The following is a 16,958-nucleotide window of genomic DNA, read 5'->3' as shown; positions in this document are numbered from 1 at the left end:
TTATTTTTATGGATTTTTTCACGATGACTTGAAAAATTCACATTTTGACAGAAAACAAATATTTCTAAAAATGTTCTCTAAATGCCCTAGTTTTATGCGAAACATGCAGGAAAAGATAACATTTTGAAAAATAATTTTTCAAACATTTTTCATCTGAATTCTTAATTTTTTGAACATAAACGACACGAAAAATTCACATTTTGACAGAAAACTTTATACACAATTATTTCTAAAAATGTTCTATAAATTCCCAAATTTTTCTGAGAACCATGCAGGAAAAGGTAACATTTTTTTAAAACAAATTCAAACTTTTTTCATCAAAATTGTTTAGTTTTTGAACAAAAATGACAAGAAAAATTGACATTTTGACAAAAAACTTTATACACAAATATTTCTAAAAAATGTTCTGTAAATATCCTAATTTTATGAGAAATATGCACGTAACGATAACATTTTTAAAAATAATTATTCAAAAATCTTTTATTAAAATTGTTTAGTTTTTGAACAAAAACAACATGAAAAATATTTAAAACTCCAAAAAGTATTTTTTATGAATATTTTAAAAATCACCCAAAACATGCCTTACTATAGCCTTTCCATCGTGAAAATATCCAAAAAAATGAAAAGTCCCCGAAATGCATCAAAATGCAAGATTAGGTCCTAAAACATGCTGCTAAGTGATTATTTTGTGTTCAAAACTCCAAAAAGTATTTTTTATGAATATTTGAAAAAACCCCCAAAAAACTTACTATAGCCCTTTTTTTCTAAAAAATTTTTTTTTTTTGCTAAATGTTTTTAGAAAATATTGTCAATTTTGTCCCACTGATAGGGGTCACATATGACCTTGGCAGCCATTCAAGCAGTGCCGGCTGGAGGGGCAGTGGAGTAGGAGTGGAGTAGCAGGATGAATGGTTTGATTCAAGAGCCTCACATAGTTATTAGCCTTACCATCGTGAAAAAAATCCATAAAAATAAAAAGTCCCCGAAAGGCACTAAAATGCAAGATTAGGTCCTAAAACATGCTGCCAGGTGAATATTTTGTGTTAAAACTCCAAAAAGTAATTTTTATGAATATTTTAAAAATCACCCAAAACACGCGTTACTATAGCCTTACCAACGCGAAAATATCCAAAAAAATAAAAAGTCCTCGAAATGCCTTAACATGCAAGATTAGGTCCTAAAACATGCTGCTAAGTGATTATTTTGTGTTCAAAACTCCAAAAAGTATTTTTTATGAATATTTAAAAAACCCCCCAAACCACGCCTTACTATAGCCTTTCCATCGTGAAAATATCCAAAAAAATAAAGTCCCCGAAATGCATCAAAATGCAAGATTAGAACCAAAAACATGCTGCCAACTGAATATTTTGTGTTTTAAACTCCAAAAAGTAATTTTTATGAATATTTAAAAAACCCCCCAAACCACGCCTTACTATAGCCTTTCCATCGTGAAAATATCCAAAAAAAAAAAAAAGTCCCCGAAATGCATCAAAATGCAAGATTAGAACCAAAAACATGCTGCCAAGTGAATATTTTGTGTTAAAACTCCAAAAAGTAATTTTTATGAATATTTGAAAAATCACCCAAAACATGCCTTACTATAGCCTTTCCATCGTGAAAATATCCAAAAAAATGAAAAGTCCCCGAAATGCCTCAAAATGCAAGATTAGAACCAAAAACATGCTGCCAACTGAATATTTTGTGTTTAAAAGTCCAAAAAGTATTTTTTACGAATATTTCAAAAATCACACAAAACACGCCTTACCATCGCGAAAATATCCAAAAAAAAAAAAAAAGTCCCCGAAATGCCTTAACATGCAAGATTAGGTCCTAAAACATGCTGCTAAGTGATTATTTTGTGTTCAAAACTCCAAAAAGTAATTTTTATGAATATTTGAAAAAACCCCCAAAAAAACTTACATAAGCCATTTTTTTCAAAAAATTTTTTTTTTCTAAATGTTTTTAGAAAATAATGTTAATTTTGTACCACTGATAGGGGCCACATATGACCTGGGCAGCCATTCAAGCAGTGCCGGCTGGAGGGGCAGTGGAGTAGGAGTGGAGTAGCAGGATGAATGGTTTGATTCAAGAGCCTCACATAGTTATTAGCCTTACCATCGTGAAAATATCCAAAAAAAAAAAAAAGTCCCCGAAATGCATCAAAATGCAAGATTAGAACCAAAAACATGCTGCCAACTGAATATTTTGTGTTTAAAGCTCCAAAAAGTATTTTTTATGAATATTTAAAAAACCCCCCAAACCACGCCTTACTATAGCCTTTCCATCGTGAAAATATCCAAAAAAATAAAGTCCCCGAAATGCATCAAAATGCAAGATTAGAACCAAAAACATGCTGCCAAGTGATTCTTTTGTGTTTTAAACTCCAAAAAGTAATTTTTATGAATATTTTAAAAATCACCCAAAACATGCCTTACTATAGCCTTTCCATCGTGAAAATATCCAAAAAAATGAAAAGTCCCCGAAATGCATCAAAATGCAAGATTAGGTCCTAAAACATGCTGCCAGGTGAATATTTTGTGTTAAAACTCCAAAAAGTATTTTTTATGAATATTTGAAAAATCACCCAAAACATGCCTTACTATAGCCTTTCCATCGTGAAAATATCCAAAAAAATGAAAAGTCCCCGAAATGCCTTAAAATGCAAGATTAGAACCAAAAACATGCTGCCAACTGAATATTTTGTGTTTAAATGTCCAAAAGTATTTTATATGAATTTTTTTTTTTCAATTTTTTTCTAAAAAAAATTTTTTTTAGAAAAAAAGGGCTATAGTAAGTTTTTTGGGGGTTTTTTCAAATATTCATATAAAATACTTTTTGTAGTTTTAAACACAAAATAATCACTTAGCAGCATGTTTTAGGACCTAATCTTCCATTTTAAGGCATTTCGGGGACTTTATTTTTTTGGATTTTTTCACGATGGTAAGGCTAATAACTATGTGAGGCTCTTGAATCAACCCATTCATCCTGCTCCTACCCTCCTCCCCCACTGCACCTCCAGCCGGCACTGCTTGAATGGCTGCCCAGGTCATATGTGGCCCCTATCAGTGGTACAAAATTAACATTATTTTCTAAAAACATTTAGCAAAAAAAAAAAATTTTTTTTTTCTAAAATGTTTTTAGAAAATAATGTCAATTTTGTACCACTGATAGGGGTCACATATGACCTTGGCAGCCATTCAAGCAGTGCCGGCTGGAGGTGCAGTGGAGTAGGAGTGTAGTAGCAGGATGAATGGTTTGATTCAAGAGCCTCACATAGTTATTACCCCACAGGCAGTGAGCTCCACCTCATTAGTACAGCCCTCAGCTGACACTGTGTGCTCCACACGCCTCACTGATGAAATATGAGGCACACAGGACCAAAATTTTTTTTTTTAATTTTCAATTTTTTTTTTATTTTCTATTTTTTTTTCAAATTTTATTTTCTAAAACTTTTTTTCAAATTTTATTTTTTAATTTTTGTTTTCTAAAACTTTTTCTCAAAATGTTTTCTAAAAACTTTTTTCAAATTTTTTTTTTCAAATTTCATTTTCCAAAATGTTTTCTAAAAAAATTTTTTTCAATTTTTTTTTCCAATTTTTTTTCTAAATTTGATTTTTCAAATTTCATTTTCTAAAACTTTTTCTCAAAATGTTTTTCAAATTTTTTTTTTTTTCAAATTTTCTTTTTCTTAAATTTTTTTTCTAAATTTTTTTCACTGATGAAATATGAGGCACACGGAAACAGCGGTAGACCTCTTCAGTGCTGGAGTCACAAATCAAGTTCACACATATTACAGACAGAGAGGGAGAGAGAGAACAATATGGCACCCAATGCCAAAACAGGCACTTTGGCATCTGATGTTTAACAATGATGTAGCACGGAGGTTAGCGACTTAGCTGGATGATGTCCAAATTTGGCGAACACGCTGTGGACCATGAGTCATCTGGATGTTGGAGGCGTGGCGTGGTGACGGCGTCCTGTGTGTCCTGTGGGCAACATCAGTGTGATTATGGCACAGTCAGCACTGGTTAACTGAGGTGTATGTCTACTGTGCTCCCTGCAGACCCTTCACCTTTCACTCTCTGTTTTCTGTAACAAAGCCTTTCACATCTGTCACCAACACCAACAGGTCTCACACTCACGTTCCTTTTACATTTAAGGTCATTTGAATTGACAAACTAAAACTGCATGTACGCATTTATCTATACCTCACCCCGCTATAACCCAAGCTGGTGAATGATGTTGAACGGGCTCTGACTCTGGGAGTGGCATCATATTAGTGCGGGTCCTTTTGAAACACGAGTGCGAAGGACAACACTGCCCTCAAGTGGAGTAATACAAGATTTCTTTGGGTAAGGCCCTGGTGCATGATTTCTCTCTTTTGTGGCTCGAGTATAGCCCGCCCTCTTCTGGTCAATACGGGACTTGAATTCTACGTCACTCATGTTGTAACCAGCAGCTGTTCATCAGAGGTAGCGATGACAGGAGCAGCAAACGAAGCTTCTGCTAATTGGAGGCTCACAGACTGGAACATTTTAAGCTTCAGAAAAACAGCGCGGATAAATGGTTGTAAATTTCACGCACCATTTATTGACAATGTTAATCAATCATCTGTCTAAAGCATTGTTATTTAAAATGTCAAGATGATACATTAGGTCTGGGCTGCTGCAGGAACAGTTGAGACTTTTCAGAGCTCAGGGGACAGATGGAACAGGGATCTCCAACTATTTCACTATTTAAAATGATGTTTTATGTTTGACATTCTGTTGTCATGAATAACTTATGTTAAAAATAATCTCCACATAAACAATGTCTTATTTAGCCAAAGTGAATGTGAGTGTTAATAGTTAACAGTTAGGTAATAATAATAGTTAATTGTTTGTCTCTTACGCAGCTGGGTGAACGGTCCAGGGTGAACGCTGCCCTCTGACCTGTTGACTGCGTGGATCGGCTGCAGCTCCTCACTGACCCTGCAACGGAATAAGAGGCAGCAGGTGAATGAATAAATGAATGAACATAATAATAATAATAAAATAATGAGACAGAAGAATAAACAATGGCAGTATCACAGGGTTTGGGTGTGGTGTGACTGATGAGCCAATAATCACTCCCAAACTTGAACGTTTTGATATTTATTTACAGAAGAGTTGTTTCCACAGATACTCTGAGAGTCGCAGGTTTAAATGTTCACATCATGGTAACAATACAAACCACAAGTTCTACCGATCATGTGACAGAGACCAAGAAACGTTCCATCATAAAACCACAGACCAGGCTGTAGGACACTGACGTCACACACAGTAGAGCTGGGATACTGACAGTGAAGGTATCTGAGTAGTCGTACTGCTGGTGGGACGTGACCCAGAGTGTGAGTCCATGCTGACACGTTCAGACACAGATCAGCTGTCACACACGGAAAAAAGACGCAGAGAAAATATGCACAAGTGTGTGACATCACTGGACACAAGAGGTCACCACAGAGCACCATGATGGACAGAGAAGAGCAAAATATCATCTCTGCACAAACGTGTCCTTCAGTTAGTCATCAAAGGACAGAGTGAGGATCAAAGACAACAGAGGACGTGAGTCAGATACGCTGGTCCTAGAAAAGAACTATACAGAGATGAGAGACCTGAGTAGAGAACAGACAAATGTTTCTTATCAGCTGTCTGCACTGAGAGGTGTCAGCTGGTTAACACCTGGTTAACACCTGGTTAACACCACCTGGTTAACAACACCTGGTTAACAACTAAAGACTCTGAGGCTGACACTCAGTCAGAGTTTTACCGTAGAGTACTACTAAAGTACTTCTATTTTTGGCAACACTATTGCAAAATAAGTGTAAGAGTATTATTTATTTATTACTTTCATTTTATTACTATAAATGACACCTGTCTTCGTCACAAACTGGAACAAAACTTTGTCCTGTAAAAAGTGGACTCACAAAACAACAGCGAGGCGACAGAGTCCAAGACCCAGATCCAGATCAGAACCCGACGTGGACCTGGTCAGATCTACTGAGGTCCTTCTCAAACTGGACAAAGTATTACTACACACATTAAAACTACACTGAGCACAGAGTATCACTGTACTACCAAGTACTGTACTACCAAGTACTGTACTACCAAGTACTGTACTACCAAGTACTGTACTTCATGGAAATAACCCCACTGTGATTGATCCTTTGATCAGAGCCCAACCTCAGCTGTTTGATATCCCTCTGGTACAATCATGTACACAACAGTATATATATATACAGTATATACACACACACGTACATATGGGTATATACTGCATTATATATATGTGTGTGTGTGTGTGTGTGTGTGTGTATCCAGATCCATCCATGTGGACGTACAGAGGTGTTGTTTCCATGACACGCTGTAACACTGTGATCTTTGAACCAGTGATGCCTCACACACATCTGTCTTTTCTGATCTACAAACTAGAACAATGTTTTTACTAATATCGATCGATGGGTTTGGTAAGTGTTACTGGGGGGGGGGTGTCTCTGGAATCTGATGGTATTTCAACCACAGGAGTCTGTGTTTCCATCAGAGCAGCACAGACACGGTCTGTAGTTACACTCAGAGGTATATCATGTAGAACTAGTAGAAAGTGGAATGATTGACAGAATTCCTCTGGACCAACAGAGTCTGAGGATGAAAACTGGTTCTGGTTCTGGTTCTAGTTGTTGTCGTGGAGTCATCGCTGATGTTTCCACATTTATTAATCACAGTGATGGAAACCATGTCAGACGTCACTGATTGGACAGCGTACAAATGTGTCTTTCAGAAACACACAGTATTATAGACTGCGTTACATTTACAGATCATCTACAATTTCACCAAATGACCCTAAAATGACCTTTCATCAGAGTTGGACCCAGGTTTGGTAACAGCACATTCACTTCTGTCACTATATTACTTCTACTGCAAAAATACAGTATTACTGTTGTCTTATTGTTGAGTATATACATCAAGAGTTCTTTTTTTAATCTCTAGTTAAGATGAAATCAGAAAATGAAAGAACAGAAAGAGAAACGTACAGAAGGTGAACCTGATCGTGATTTAAAACCTTTATGTTCAGCATTAGCTCATATTCATGGTTTGACACCAACAATCACACAGATTCTCCACATCTGCTGCTGGAGGTGATGATGTAGAGACTGAAGGACCAGCGTTGATTAATGAACTTCACCAGGTCTGATCTACTGTAAATACTGCACTAACTGAAACTGTACTCTTTAAAACCAAGTACTACTACACTGTAAGACGCTGTTAACAGTTCCCAGAAGAGCCAACCAATCTATTCTGCGCCCCATGGATCTCTATCACTCCCCCTGCTGGTGGAACACACAAATACACCAGCCAGATTTACAGCTGACGTCCAACAGTGATCAGTTTATAACATCTGCCCTTTAAGAAAATGCTGTCACCGAGCTGTTGAAGATTTGTGCCTTTTTTTTCAGGGTCCAGTCTCTGGGATGTTTTACATCTATTAACTATTGGAATTCACTGGTGATGGAGTGGAGGACCAGAGTGAAGATGAAGACAGAAGACGGGGATGTGACCCACACCTCCAGACAAAGGAATTAGTGGGAAGAAAATAATTGGATGGAAGATTATAGAACTGAAGTCACTAGAGTGGGTTGTACTGCAGGTGGAAACTGTACAATAACGTGTGGTAGAGATAATACTGATAAAACGGTGGAGTCCAGAGTTTCCCTCACATTTTTCCCATGTGGAACAATTCCAACTTTAAGGGAAAAGTAGGTGAAAGACGGAGAAACCGGAACTCTTTACAAACTTTTTCCATGTTCAATCAGCTGCACAGTTTACAAGAACTAGTGACATCCTTGTCCATGGTTGGTGTCAGAGTGATCAACGGATCAAAGGTGTTCCTGCAACACAGGACCCACACGTGACATAAATATCTGTCAACATAAAGCATCATTTTTGTTGTTAAAAGAAAAGGAAGAACAAAACAAAACAAAACAAAAAAAAAAAGTTGTTGGACACCTGAGGTGAATCATGACTGGAATAAATCGAGGCTGAAAAGTTTCCTGAAAAGAACTGAGGTAGAGCTGTTGGTTTTCCCTCCATCTTCAATTTCTGATCAATTAAAAAAAAAAAAACCTGATTAAAAAAGAAATTAATTAAATGTAAAAGAAAACTAATGTATGTGGGATTTTTTAACTTCTGGGCAGACTGGACTAAAAACAGGGTAATAAAATAAAGGAAATCCTTGTTTTACCCCTGGAAAAAAATACTTTATAATAAAGTATTGGCTCAATTTTAAAAACACAAACAGTCTGCCACAAAAATGGCACAATATTTTAATGCCAGTGGGAATTTTGTGCATTTTTAACTGGAACTTTCAGGAAACGTAAAAAAGCGACTTTCTTCTTCCACCTGGTGGATGTGTTTTATAAACCACAGTTTTTGAAAGGAATATTTTTGGTGCACCAAATCTGTGTGTTTGTTTTGTTCAGAATCCAATGATCTACAGAAATGTACAGATTTTACAAAGACAGCTAAAATGTTCAGGCACCTGAGACTCCAGTCAGGAAACGCGTCACGACGTGTACTGTAGATCCTGTGTTTTAGTGTGTGTGTGTGTGTGTGTGTGAACCCTGAGACAGTCGGAGGCAGGAGACACACACAGGTGTTTTGCATCCTTAGGTCATGCAGAACTTCTTTATGGCTTATTCCACGGTGTCGCAGTAAAGCGGCTTCACACGATGGAAAAGCTGGGTTTGTCACGTCTGAATCTCCTGCTGCAGCGCTAATCCACTCTGGGAACGCTTCTTGGCTTCCTAGTATTCCAGAATCAGGGGAAAAGCCTGCTGCAGTCGGCACCATCTGATAATCTTCTCTCTCCGATGCATAGAAAGGAGACCCAGACGATGGTGTGGTGTGTATATACAGTATTCTACCGTTAAAATATACCGTCTACGTGGACTGTATACACACACACACGAAACAACAGACTTAAAGGTCATATAAAAACTTTGCCAGGAAGAGAAATAATTCCAAATATGAGCTGCATAAAAAATAATCCTGGGAGATTCCTGCCGGGAATTTTTGTAATTATTCCAGAAAATCAGTCAGAAATCTGTGTGTGTGTGTGTTACGTCCTGTACAGAAGTGCTACGGGCAAAGATAACTGTGTGCAGTTGAGGTAGAGTTTACGAAGCCAGAGCTGACGAAGGGGGCAGGAGACAACACGACAGAGACGGACTTTCCTGGTGCTGAAGGACGGTGTCTGGAATCTCCGTTCTCCAGATGTTCCGACCTCAGCACAGACGGCAGAGTCTTGGGAGAGTGGAAGCCATTGGTTAGCCCCGTGTCATGGTGCGCTTCTGTGTTAGCGCTGGACTCCTCTGGCGCTCTGGAGTCTTCAACGTCACCACCGTCGTCTCCCGCTGACATGGCGGGGGGGGGCTGGGCCTGGGGAGGTTTTTCCGCAGCTCCCTTCTCTCCATGCAGACTTGGTCGGATCACGTGGAAATACGAGTCGTCGGGTGTGGAGGGTTGACTGCTGTTGGTGTGTGGACATCTGTCCCTCTCACTGTTCTCCAACTTCTTCTTCTCCTCCTGTTCCTTTTCTCTCTCTCCCTGCAGCTCTGACAGCTCCGAGTGAACTATGACCTCTGCCTCCACCTTGTGACTGCACAGTGAATTACACAGATGATCTGGGGCCTGCAATTTTCAAAAGAAAAATACAAAACCAAAAAGGTTTGTCTCATGAGCAAGAAAAGAAAAACCTAGAGTAAAAAATGTTTTGAATGTTTGACCGACTTTAGAACGATGAAGGTGCAAATTGACATAAATTCATTTTTGTTTCCATACTGAGTGAAAAGGTCAAATTTAACATCATTGTTGTGTTTGGATCAGTTTACCCTGCTGTTATCAGTGGTTGTCATGACTGCTCCATTCATAAGCACTGGAGAGGCTTCAGTTACGGCGTCTCTGTATGTAGTGATTCGATTGGTCCAGTGATGACTCACGGAGCCGTTCCAAGCCACCTACAGGAAGAAGAGTAGAGGTGCATAAAACTGTTCCATTGATGCCAGTGTGAACACAGGGAATAAGGAAAGAGTTGTCCCATCTGGAAAAGTAGGTGTGACCCCTCCCACCCCCCCACAGGTTTTGACCTTGGTCTCAGGTGCAGGGCCATCCTCCCCTTCCTCTGGATTGGCTCGTGCCATCAGGCTCTGCTCCTCTGGGGCCTCTGCTAACGGCTGAATGGACTCTTGACTGCCCGGGGGCATCAGGGTCTCAAGCTCGTGGCTCTCGCTGCACTCTGGTAAGTTGGAGGGTACAGCGCTGCCGCCTCTCCTGTACTGAGGGGCCACAGATGTGGAGTCCACGGCCCTGGTGATGTCTCTGTGAGGGGACAGCCCAGAGATGCACATGTGTTTGAATTAAAAAGAGAAGAAAGCTGTACCACAGAGAATCAAAGTTGGAAAAGTGAGCGCTGGACAAACGAACCGGGATTTTCCATTACGGAAGCTGAAGCACATACAGAGGAGGATGCACATCAGGCCCAGACACACACCCACTATGATGCCTATCACCGTGTGGACGTCCAGCTCTGTGACAGGAGAAGACACGGAGGGGAAAAACACAAAGGTGGTTTTGTGAAATCATCTGACTGGAAACAGCAGACAATAAAGGAGGTTCATTGATGCAGGTGTTGGCCTGAGCTCTTACTGCACGTGTCGACCAAGTAAGGATTAGAGCAGACATTCATCTAAATGAATATGGCTTTACCTCAGCCTGCAGCGTACGGGTCGTATATAAATTAATGACACGGTGGGTCACAGGGGAGCGAGTGGTTTGTTATTTACAACAAAATGACCAATAATAATTACAGGTAAAACAAAAAAGAGCTGAACTGTGTCAAATTTAAACAAAGCCCAGAGTTGAGTTTTTATTCTTAAACACAAGGTGAAAGTCCTTTCACAGCATTTTTCTAGAAAGAGTCAGCTTACAGAGCGCCCCCTGAGGGTCAGTTATGACACTGCCCTTTGATTTCTACACTAGACTGTTAAAGGCACCAGAAGAGAACAGAAAAGTACTGCAGTTACAGTCTGATGTTGTTACACTAAAGATAAAAAGTATGATGAAGTACCATATTTCTGAAGGGGGACGTGAACATCCTTCACTGCTGAATACGGACCAGAGCCCACTTCTGTCGACGCCCCCAACTTAAAAAAGTATTGGGTTCCGCTGGACAAACCCTGGACCTCAAGGCTGGTAATACTCCCTGAAACACACAGATTCTGTCCATCTTTATGACAATTCTGTTTTTTCTACCAAAACTTAGTTTGTGTCTCGAGATCAAACACCGACCGTCCTGTGAGATGTTTCTCCAAAGGTGTTCTGGTTCGCTGAGGTTAAAGCTGTACAAAATCATGTAGCTGATGATGATACCATTGGGCTCCAAGGGAGGGCGCCAGCTCACAAGCACAGAGGAGGAGTCCACAACACTCAGCTGCAGCCCCTCTGGGGGGGTGGAGGGTTCTGGAGAGGACCTGAGGTCTCACAGCTGGGGGGGAGGGGGGCGTGGGGGGGGGGTGACATGTGAGACAACCATCTGGGTCCCCGTGTTCTTGCCACATGGGTGCTGGACAGAGGGGCATTTAGGGCAATGGGCTGGGGCTCAGGTGATGATGTGTTGCTGGTAATAACGTCATTAAAAGCCTTCTGGTCAACGATCACTGCCCCCTCCTGGCTGGAGACCACAGACCACCTGGGTGGTCTACAAACCACCGATGCCAACCACCTTTTCTCATGTCACGGGTCTACGTCCCAGCCTGCACTGGGCTCTGCATGAGTGAGTGATGAGTGAACATGAACAAACACACACACACACACACAAACACACACTCTTCAGATAATGGTTTTCACTAGGGATGAACAGAAGTTCTTTCTATAAAATAACAATAAATGTAAACAATAACTACAAACAAAACCAAAACCAGTTTTGAGCTTTAACTGAATATTTTATTTAATAAAAAACTAGCAGCAACTATTTGATATTTCAAATGAATATCAGTTAAGAGGCCTAAAAACACATTGCTACATATTCTAAGACAAGTTAGAGCATTTTTGTTAATTTTGGGTTAATCCCTTATTTTTTTTTATGACTTTTACAGAAAATGAAATCAAATCAAATTTTATTTATATAGCCCACATTTACAAAACACAGTTTGTCACATGGGGCTTCACAGGGTTGGTAACATCCTCTGTCCTTAGACCGTCAGCCAGGGTAAGGAAAAACTACCGAAAGAGAAACCCTTTCAACAGGGAGTTTGAATAGTATTATTTGACCTTCACTGTCTATATTTGTTTTAATATCAGTCGTCAGACGTTGAAGCTCGGTGCTGCTCATCAGAACTTCAGCGTCTGGTTCATGTGTATTTTTACATCCATGATGGTCACAGAGCAGACTTACGGTCAGCAAATGTAGACACCTCCACGGTGCCGCTGAAAGGTCCAACCACGTCCACTCCATTCGACTGCACTGCAAACCTGTAGCGGGTGAAAGGCTTCAGCGCCCGCAGCAGAATCTCCTGAGCAGAACTGTGTACAGACAGCAGAGAGTAGTTGTTGTTGTTGTTGTTGTTGTTGTTGTGGGTGGAACAGAAGCCTCACTTCATCTTCACAGTTTAGTATTTTTAAAGTACTTGATGTTTTGAGTGTGAACACATTCTGCCCTAATTGGCTGCTGGTTAACAAATCATCACAGTTTCCAATAAACTTCAAGGTTTCTAACACGTTTTACTCTGACACAGATTTGCTAAAACCAAAAATAAAATCTTCCTCTCTTAGATGTTGTTCTTCTGTGATCTCTGACCAACACAAAGGTCCTGACCTGGTGTGATAGGAGACCAGAGAGGCGTTCGTGGTTCCCGCTGGGCTGCAGCGCACGGTGTAGTTGATGATGCGTGTGTTGCTGAACCTTGGTTTCTCCCAGCGCAGCCAAACGGTGGTGGAACTGTTGGCCTTGGCCTGGACACTGCTGGGTGGCAGCGGAGGGAGGGGTATATAGGGTACTTCAACACACACACACACAGGTTCATGTTAGTGCTCACATGTCAAAGACTGTGTTGGCTGTTCTATACAACATATATGTAACATATGTATAACACATATATAACATATATGTAACATATATATGTAACCTATGTATAACACATATGTATAACACATATATAACATATCACATGTCAAAGACTGTGTTGGCTGTTCTATATAACATATATGTAACATATGTATAACACATATATAACATATATGTAACATATATATGTAACATATGTATAACATATATAGTAACATATATATAACACATATGTAACATATATATGTAACATATGTATAACATATATGTAACATATGTATGTAACATATGTATAACAATATAATAATATATATGCACAGAGTGTCTTTATCAGTTCTCCTGGTTGGACCTGGAGGATTCAACAGTTTTTCTTTTCATTATAAAATCTCAAAGGGCATTTTTGATTTTATGCTGAAAAGAAATCTATTTTCATCACAGAATCATGATGTCATCACCACTGCAACACAAACGAGGCCTCGTTCTGACTTCAGATCATTTTGGTCTTGAAGACCTCATTTATTTCATATTCTTTTACATTTTTTTAGTACATGGAAATTTTGTGCAAAATTAAGTCAAAAAGACATTACTTTTTTGCAGGTATCTTTTAAGAAAATTATTTATTAACTGATCTGAAAACATGTAATTATTTTAAAGATTTAACCTATTTTGAAGTTTATTATATTCTGTGATATTTGTTCATTTCATCATTTCTTCAGGATGAGACTCCTCACCTTTTATGCGAACCTTCTCTGTTTTTCCGTTCCACACCGCAGCAGCGCCATCTATCTGCTTGTTAAAGGCCCAGACTTTAACTTCATACTGTTGGTCAGGAACTACCACCAAAGAACACGTGGACAGAAGAAGACGGAGTTAGACCATGAGGAGACAAGTGTATGTATCACTTGTGTTGGTGAAAACAAGTGCCAATCAAATAAAATCATATGATCAAATAATCAATAAGACAAGATCACATGAAAGTAAAACTGGGTTTAAGAAGGGTCGTAAAAAGATGTGACTGAAAGAAAATCACTTTTAGATGTGAGCCTCACTTTGGACCAACCAAAACCTCAGGAGAAACTAAGTGCATTACAATAACAATAACATGAACACAAGGTCATTTCATTTTATCAGGTATTTTTGCACAGTTCTTACAAATAAAGGATCATTGTATTTGGTCGTATATGTCTGGAGCTGATTTTGTAAAAAAAAACATCTTATCAGGAACAAACAACTGTGATTCATCTCTACAGCCCAAGTTATAGGTTTGGTGTTTTATCCTGGTACTAGGTTTTTTGTTTTTTCTTTCAGAGACGACATGATGTAACACAGAGAACCCTGGTTCAGGGAACCCTGGTTCAGAGAACCCTGGTTCAGGGAACCCTGGTTCAGGGAACCCTGGTTCAGGGAACCCTGGTTCTCACCCAGACTCTCACTCACCCAGCCCAGTCAGCAGATGAAACCTGTCCTTCTTCCTCAGTCTGATGATGTGGGTTTGTTTGGGCCTTTCTCTGCTCGCCGGCTCCTCGGCCTCCCTCTCTCTACAGGAGAGCTTGTACCCAGATACCAGCGTGTGATTGGGTGGGGGGTGCCATGTGACGTTCAGAGTGTTCTCTCTGGCACTGACATTTAACCCGATGGGAGCAAATATCACTGAAAATGATTCCACATATGTTGGAAAAAGAAGAAGAGGGAGAACACAGAGTTGTTTTTTTTTACCAGATGCGACTCGTAATCTGAGTCCAGATAAGAAAAGACATGAACAGGTTAATTTCTATTCCTCTACAGATGACCAGACCAGATCAACTAATAAACCAAGACTTCACTCCAAAGGTGTTAAAATGTTAAACTCTACATGACGGACCTGCCCAGGTTGGCCGTCCTTCTTACCCATACTGTGGCCACTCTTGTTGTAGTGTGCTAAGGTCCGGTGCTGAGCCCACTCTGACGGGACTCCAAACCCGATGCCTGTTCCGGCTGCAATCCTCAGTCTATAGAGCTGGTTGGGCTGCAGCTCTCTGAGTGTAAACTGAGTCTCATTCCCTCCCACCTCCACTGAGAAGACGTTGTCCACTGTGGAAACACAGAAACATCCACATCAATATTCACAGGCTGTAAAAACATGACAGACTCCTGTGGTCCAGACTAGGCTGAAACTTCTGACTGGGTTCAGTTAGTTTCAGTTAGTTTACTGTTTGATTTCATGGTGATGCTGAGCCTGCTGTTTGAAAAGGTTGTGTCTAGACATTTTTTCATTAAAACTAATTCATTAGTCACTGACCTTGATCCAGAGAGCTGTATTCAATACGGTAGCGAGTGACAGCTCCTCGACTGTGTTGTGAGGAGAGCGGATGCCACATCAGTCGGATGTCTGTCGGGGAGGTGCTGACTATGGACAGCTGAGGGGGGGCGTTGGGTACTGTAGGAGGAGAAGGGAGCCTTAGGCTGGAGCACGTTTGAACCGTATCCACTGTCATAGTATGATTTTACAGAGTTGAACTCTGACCTCTGAGATACAGTAAAGGACTCAAGACTTATTTGTAAAACTCACCGTCCTCCAGCATCTCTACGGTCACATGCTTCGATGGGGGACTGGCACCGCGGAGAGAATAGGCCACCACAAAGAAGGTGTAGGCTGTATGAGGCAGAAGGTCCTCGATGAGATGCTCCGTGGTTTCATTGTTTATGGCAAATTGTTCTTCCATGTGATCTAATTCTGAAAAGACCAACAAAAAAAAGAATAAAAAGAAAAATCACAATTATTTTCAAAGGTCAAACTGTCCTGTTTTTTCTGGTCTGGGTCAAACCAACCTGCAGCTCCCTGACAGTGCACAGAGTAGCCGATGATTTGGTCTGAGTTGAACTCCGGCTTCTCCCAGGTGAGCAGCACAGTTGTACTGGAGTAGGGGACAGCGGACAACTGACGGGGCGGGCTGGGCAGACCTTCCCTCACAATGACCGTCAGCTTGGCCGTGGCACAGGCCACGCCCAGGCCGTTGTCTGCTATACACTGGTAGTAACCCACATCCTCCAGAGCGAGCTGGTTAATGAGCAGCACTCCAGGGCTCTGGGTCTTCACTCGTCTGAACGGCCTGATGGGTTGGCCGTTCTTCAGCCAGTGTAACACGGGGGGGGGCTCACCTGAGCTGTTGCACACGAATCTGGCAGTGTTTCCCCGGGACAGGGACACAGTGTCAGGAGGCTGGAGAATCACAGGAGGAGCTGGTGGAAACAAACATTTACACGTTAGAATTAAAGGTGTTAAAATGTCTTTTAGAAACAATCTGCCCAATGGTTGGACGTCAGAACATCAAGGTACGGTCGGGCTTCGAGATACGAGTTTTCAAAGTTATGAGTTAGTAACTATTGCAGGATGGACACACGAGTGCTGTTGTGGAAATAAATTTAAACTCGTACCTGCTGTATTTCAAAGAGCAGTTGAACATGTTTTCTATGAAATTAAACGTTGTAATTTAACTGTTCAATCAGGTTAACAGTTTGTGGTACTAAGAAAATAGAGTAATCCTAATCCAGAACATCTGATCACAGTCCTGACACTTGCACCAGGACAACGTTCATATTTCTGTCAGAATAACAGGCTTTAGATTCAACCCATGGCTATAATTCCCCTTATTCCCCCTCCCACATTAAACCAACACTGGGTCATGAAAGAGACACGCCTCCAGGGACATAAAGATGTTTTTAGAGAGTCATCATCAGACAACAAATCATATGATTGACAGCTCTACCACTGGGCCACTAACACCAGGCTCTGAAATGAATAAAAAAGAAGCTCAAATGAAACTAATATTTTTATGTTGTGTAAA

The 16,958-nt window shown here is 40.3% G+C and overlaps 1 protein-coding gene across 1 annotated transcript in view; it reads right to left on the bottom strand.

The window, feature by feature from the left end:
- Positions 1-3,645: 3,645 nt before the first annotated feature.
- Positions 3,646-16,958, bottom strand: part of igdcc4 (immunoglobulin superfamily, DCC subclass, member 4) — a 39,205-nt gene continuing 25,892 nt past the window's right edge. The window contains exons 7-22 of the mRNA XM_008310968.3: positions 15,943-16,353; positions 15,683-15,847; positions 15,413-15,550; positions 15,022-15,204; positions 14,572-14,784; positions 13,866-13,967; positions 12,886-13,066; positions 12,466-12,593; positions 11,361-11,531; positions 11,140-11,274; positions 10,497-10,599; positions 10,160-10,391; positions 9,905-10,030; positions 9,248-9,704; positions 4,891-4,970; positions 3,646-3,986 (exon numbers count right to left, since the gene is read on the bottom strand). Coding sequence (XP_008309190.3) covers positions 3,885-3,986; positions 4,891-4,970; positions 9,248-9,704; positions 9,905-10,030; positions 10,160-10,391; positions 10,497-10,599; positions 11,140-11,274; positions 11,361-11,531; positions 12,466-12,593; positions 12,886-13,066; positions 13,866-13,967; positions 14,572-14,784; positions 15,022-15,204; positions 15,413-15,550; positions 15,683-15,847; positions 15,943-16,353 — 2,927 coding nt within the window. The 3' untranslated portion in view covers positions 3,646-3,884. The remainder of the gene's footprint in view (positions 3,987-4,890; positions 4,971-9,247; positions 9,705-9,904; positions 10,031-10,159; positions 10,392-10,496; positions 10,600-11,139; positions 11,275-11,360; positions 11,532-12,465; positions 12,594-12,885; positions 13,067-13,865; positions 13,968-14,571; positions 14,785-15,021; positions 15,205-15,412; positions 15,551-15,682; positions 15,848-15,942; positions 16,354-16,958) is intronic.

The sequence above is a fragment of the Cynoglossus semilaevis genome, chromosome 5 (genome assembly GCF_000523025.1).
Source record: "Cynoglossus semilaevis isolate Cse_v1.0 chromosome 5, Cse_v1.0, whole genome shotgun sequence".
Classification (NCBI taxonomy): Eukaryota; Metazoa; Chordata; class Actinopteri; order Pleuronectiformes; family Cynoglossidae; genus Cynoglossus; species Cynoglossus semilaevis.
This window is presented reverse-complemented; position numbering and strand designations above follow the sequence as displayed.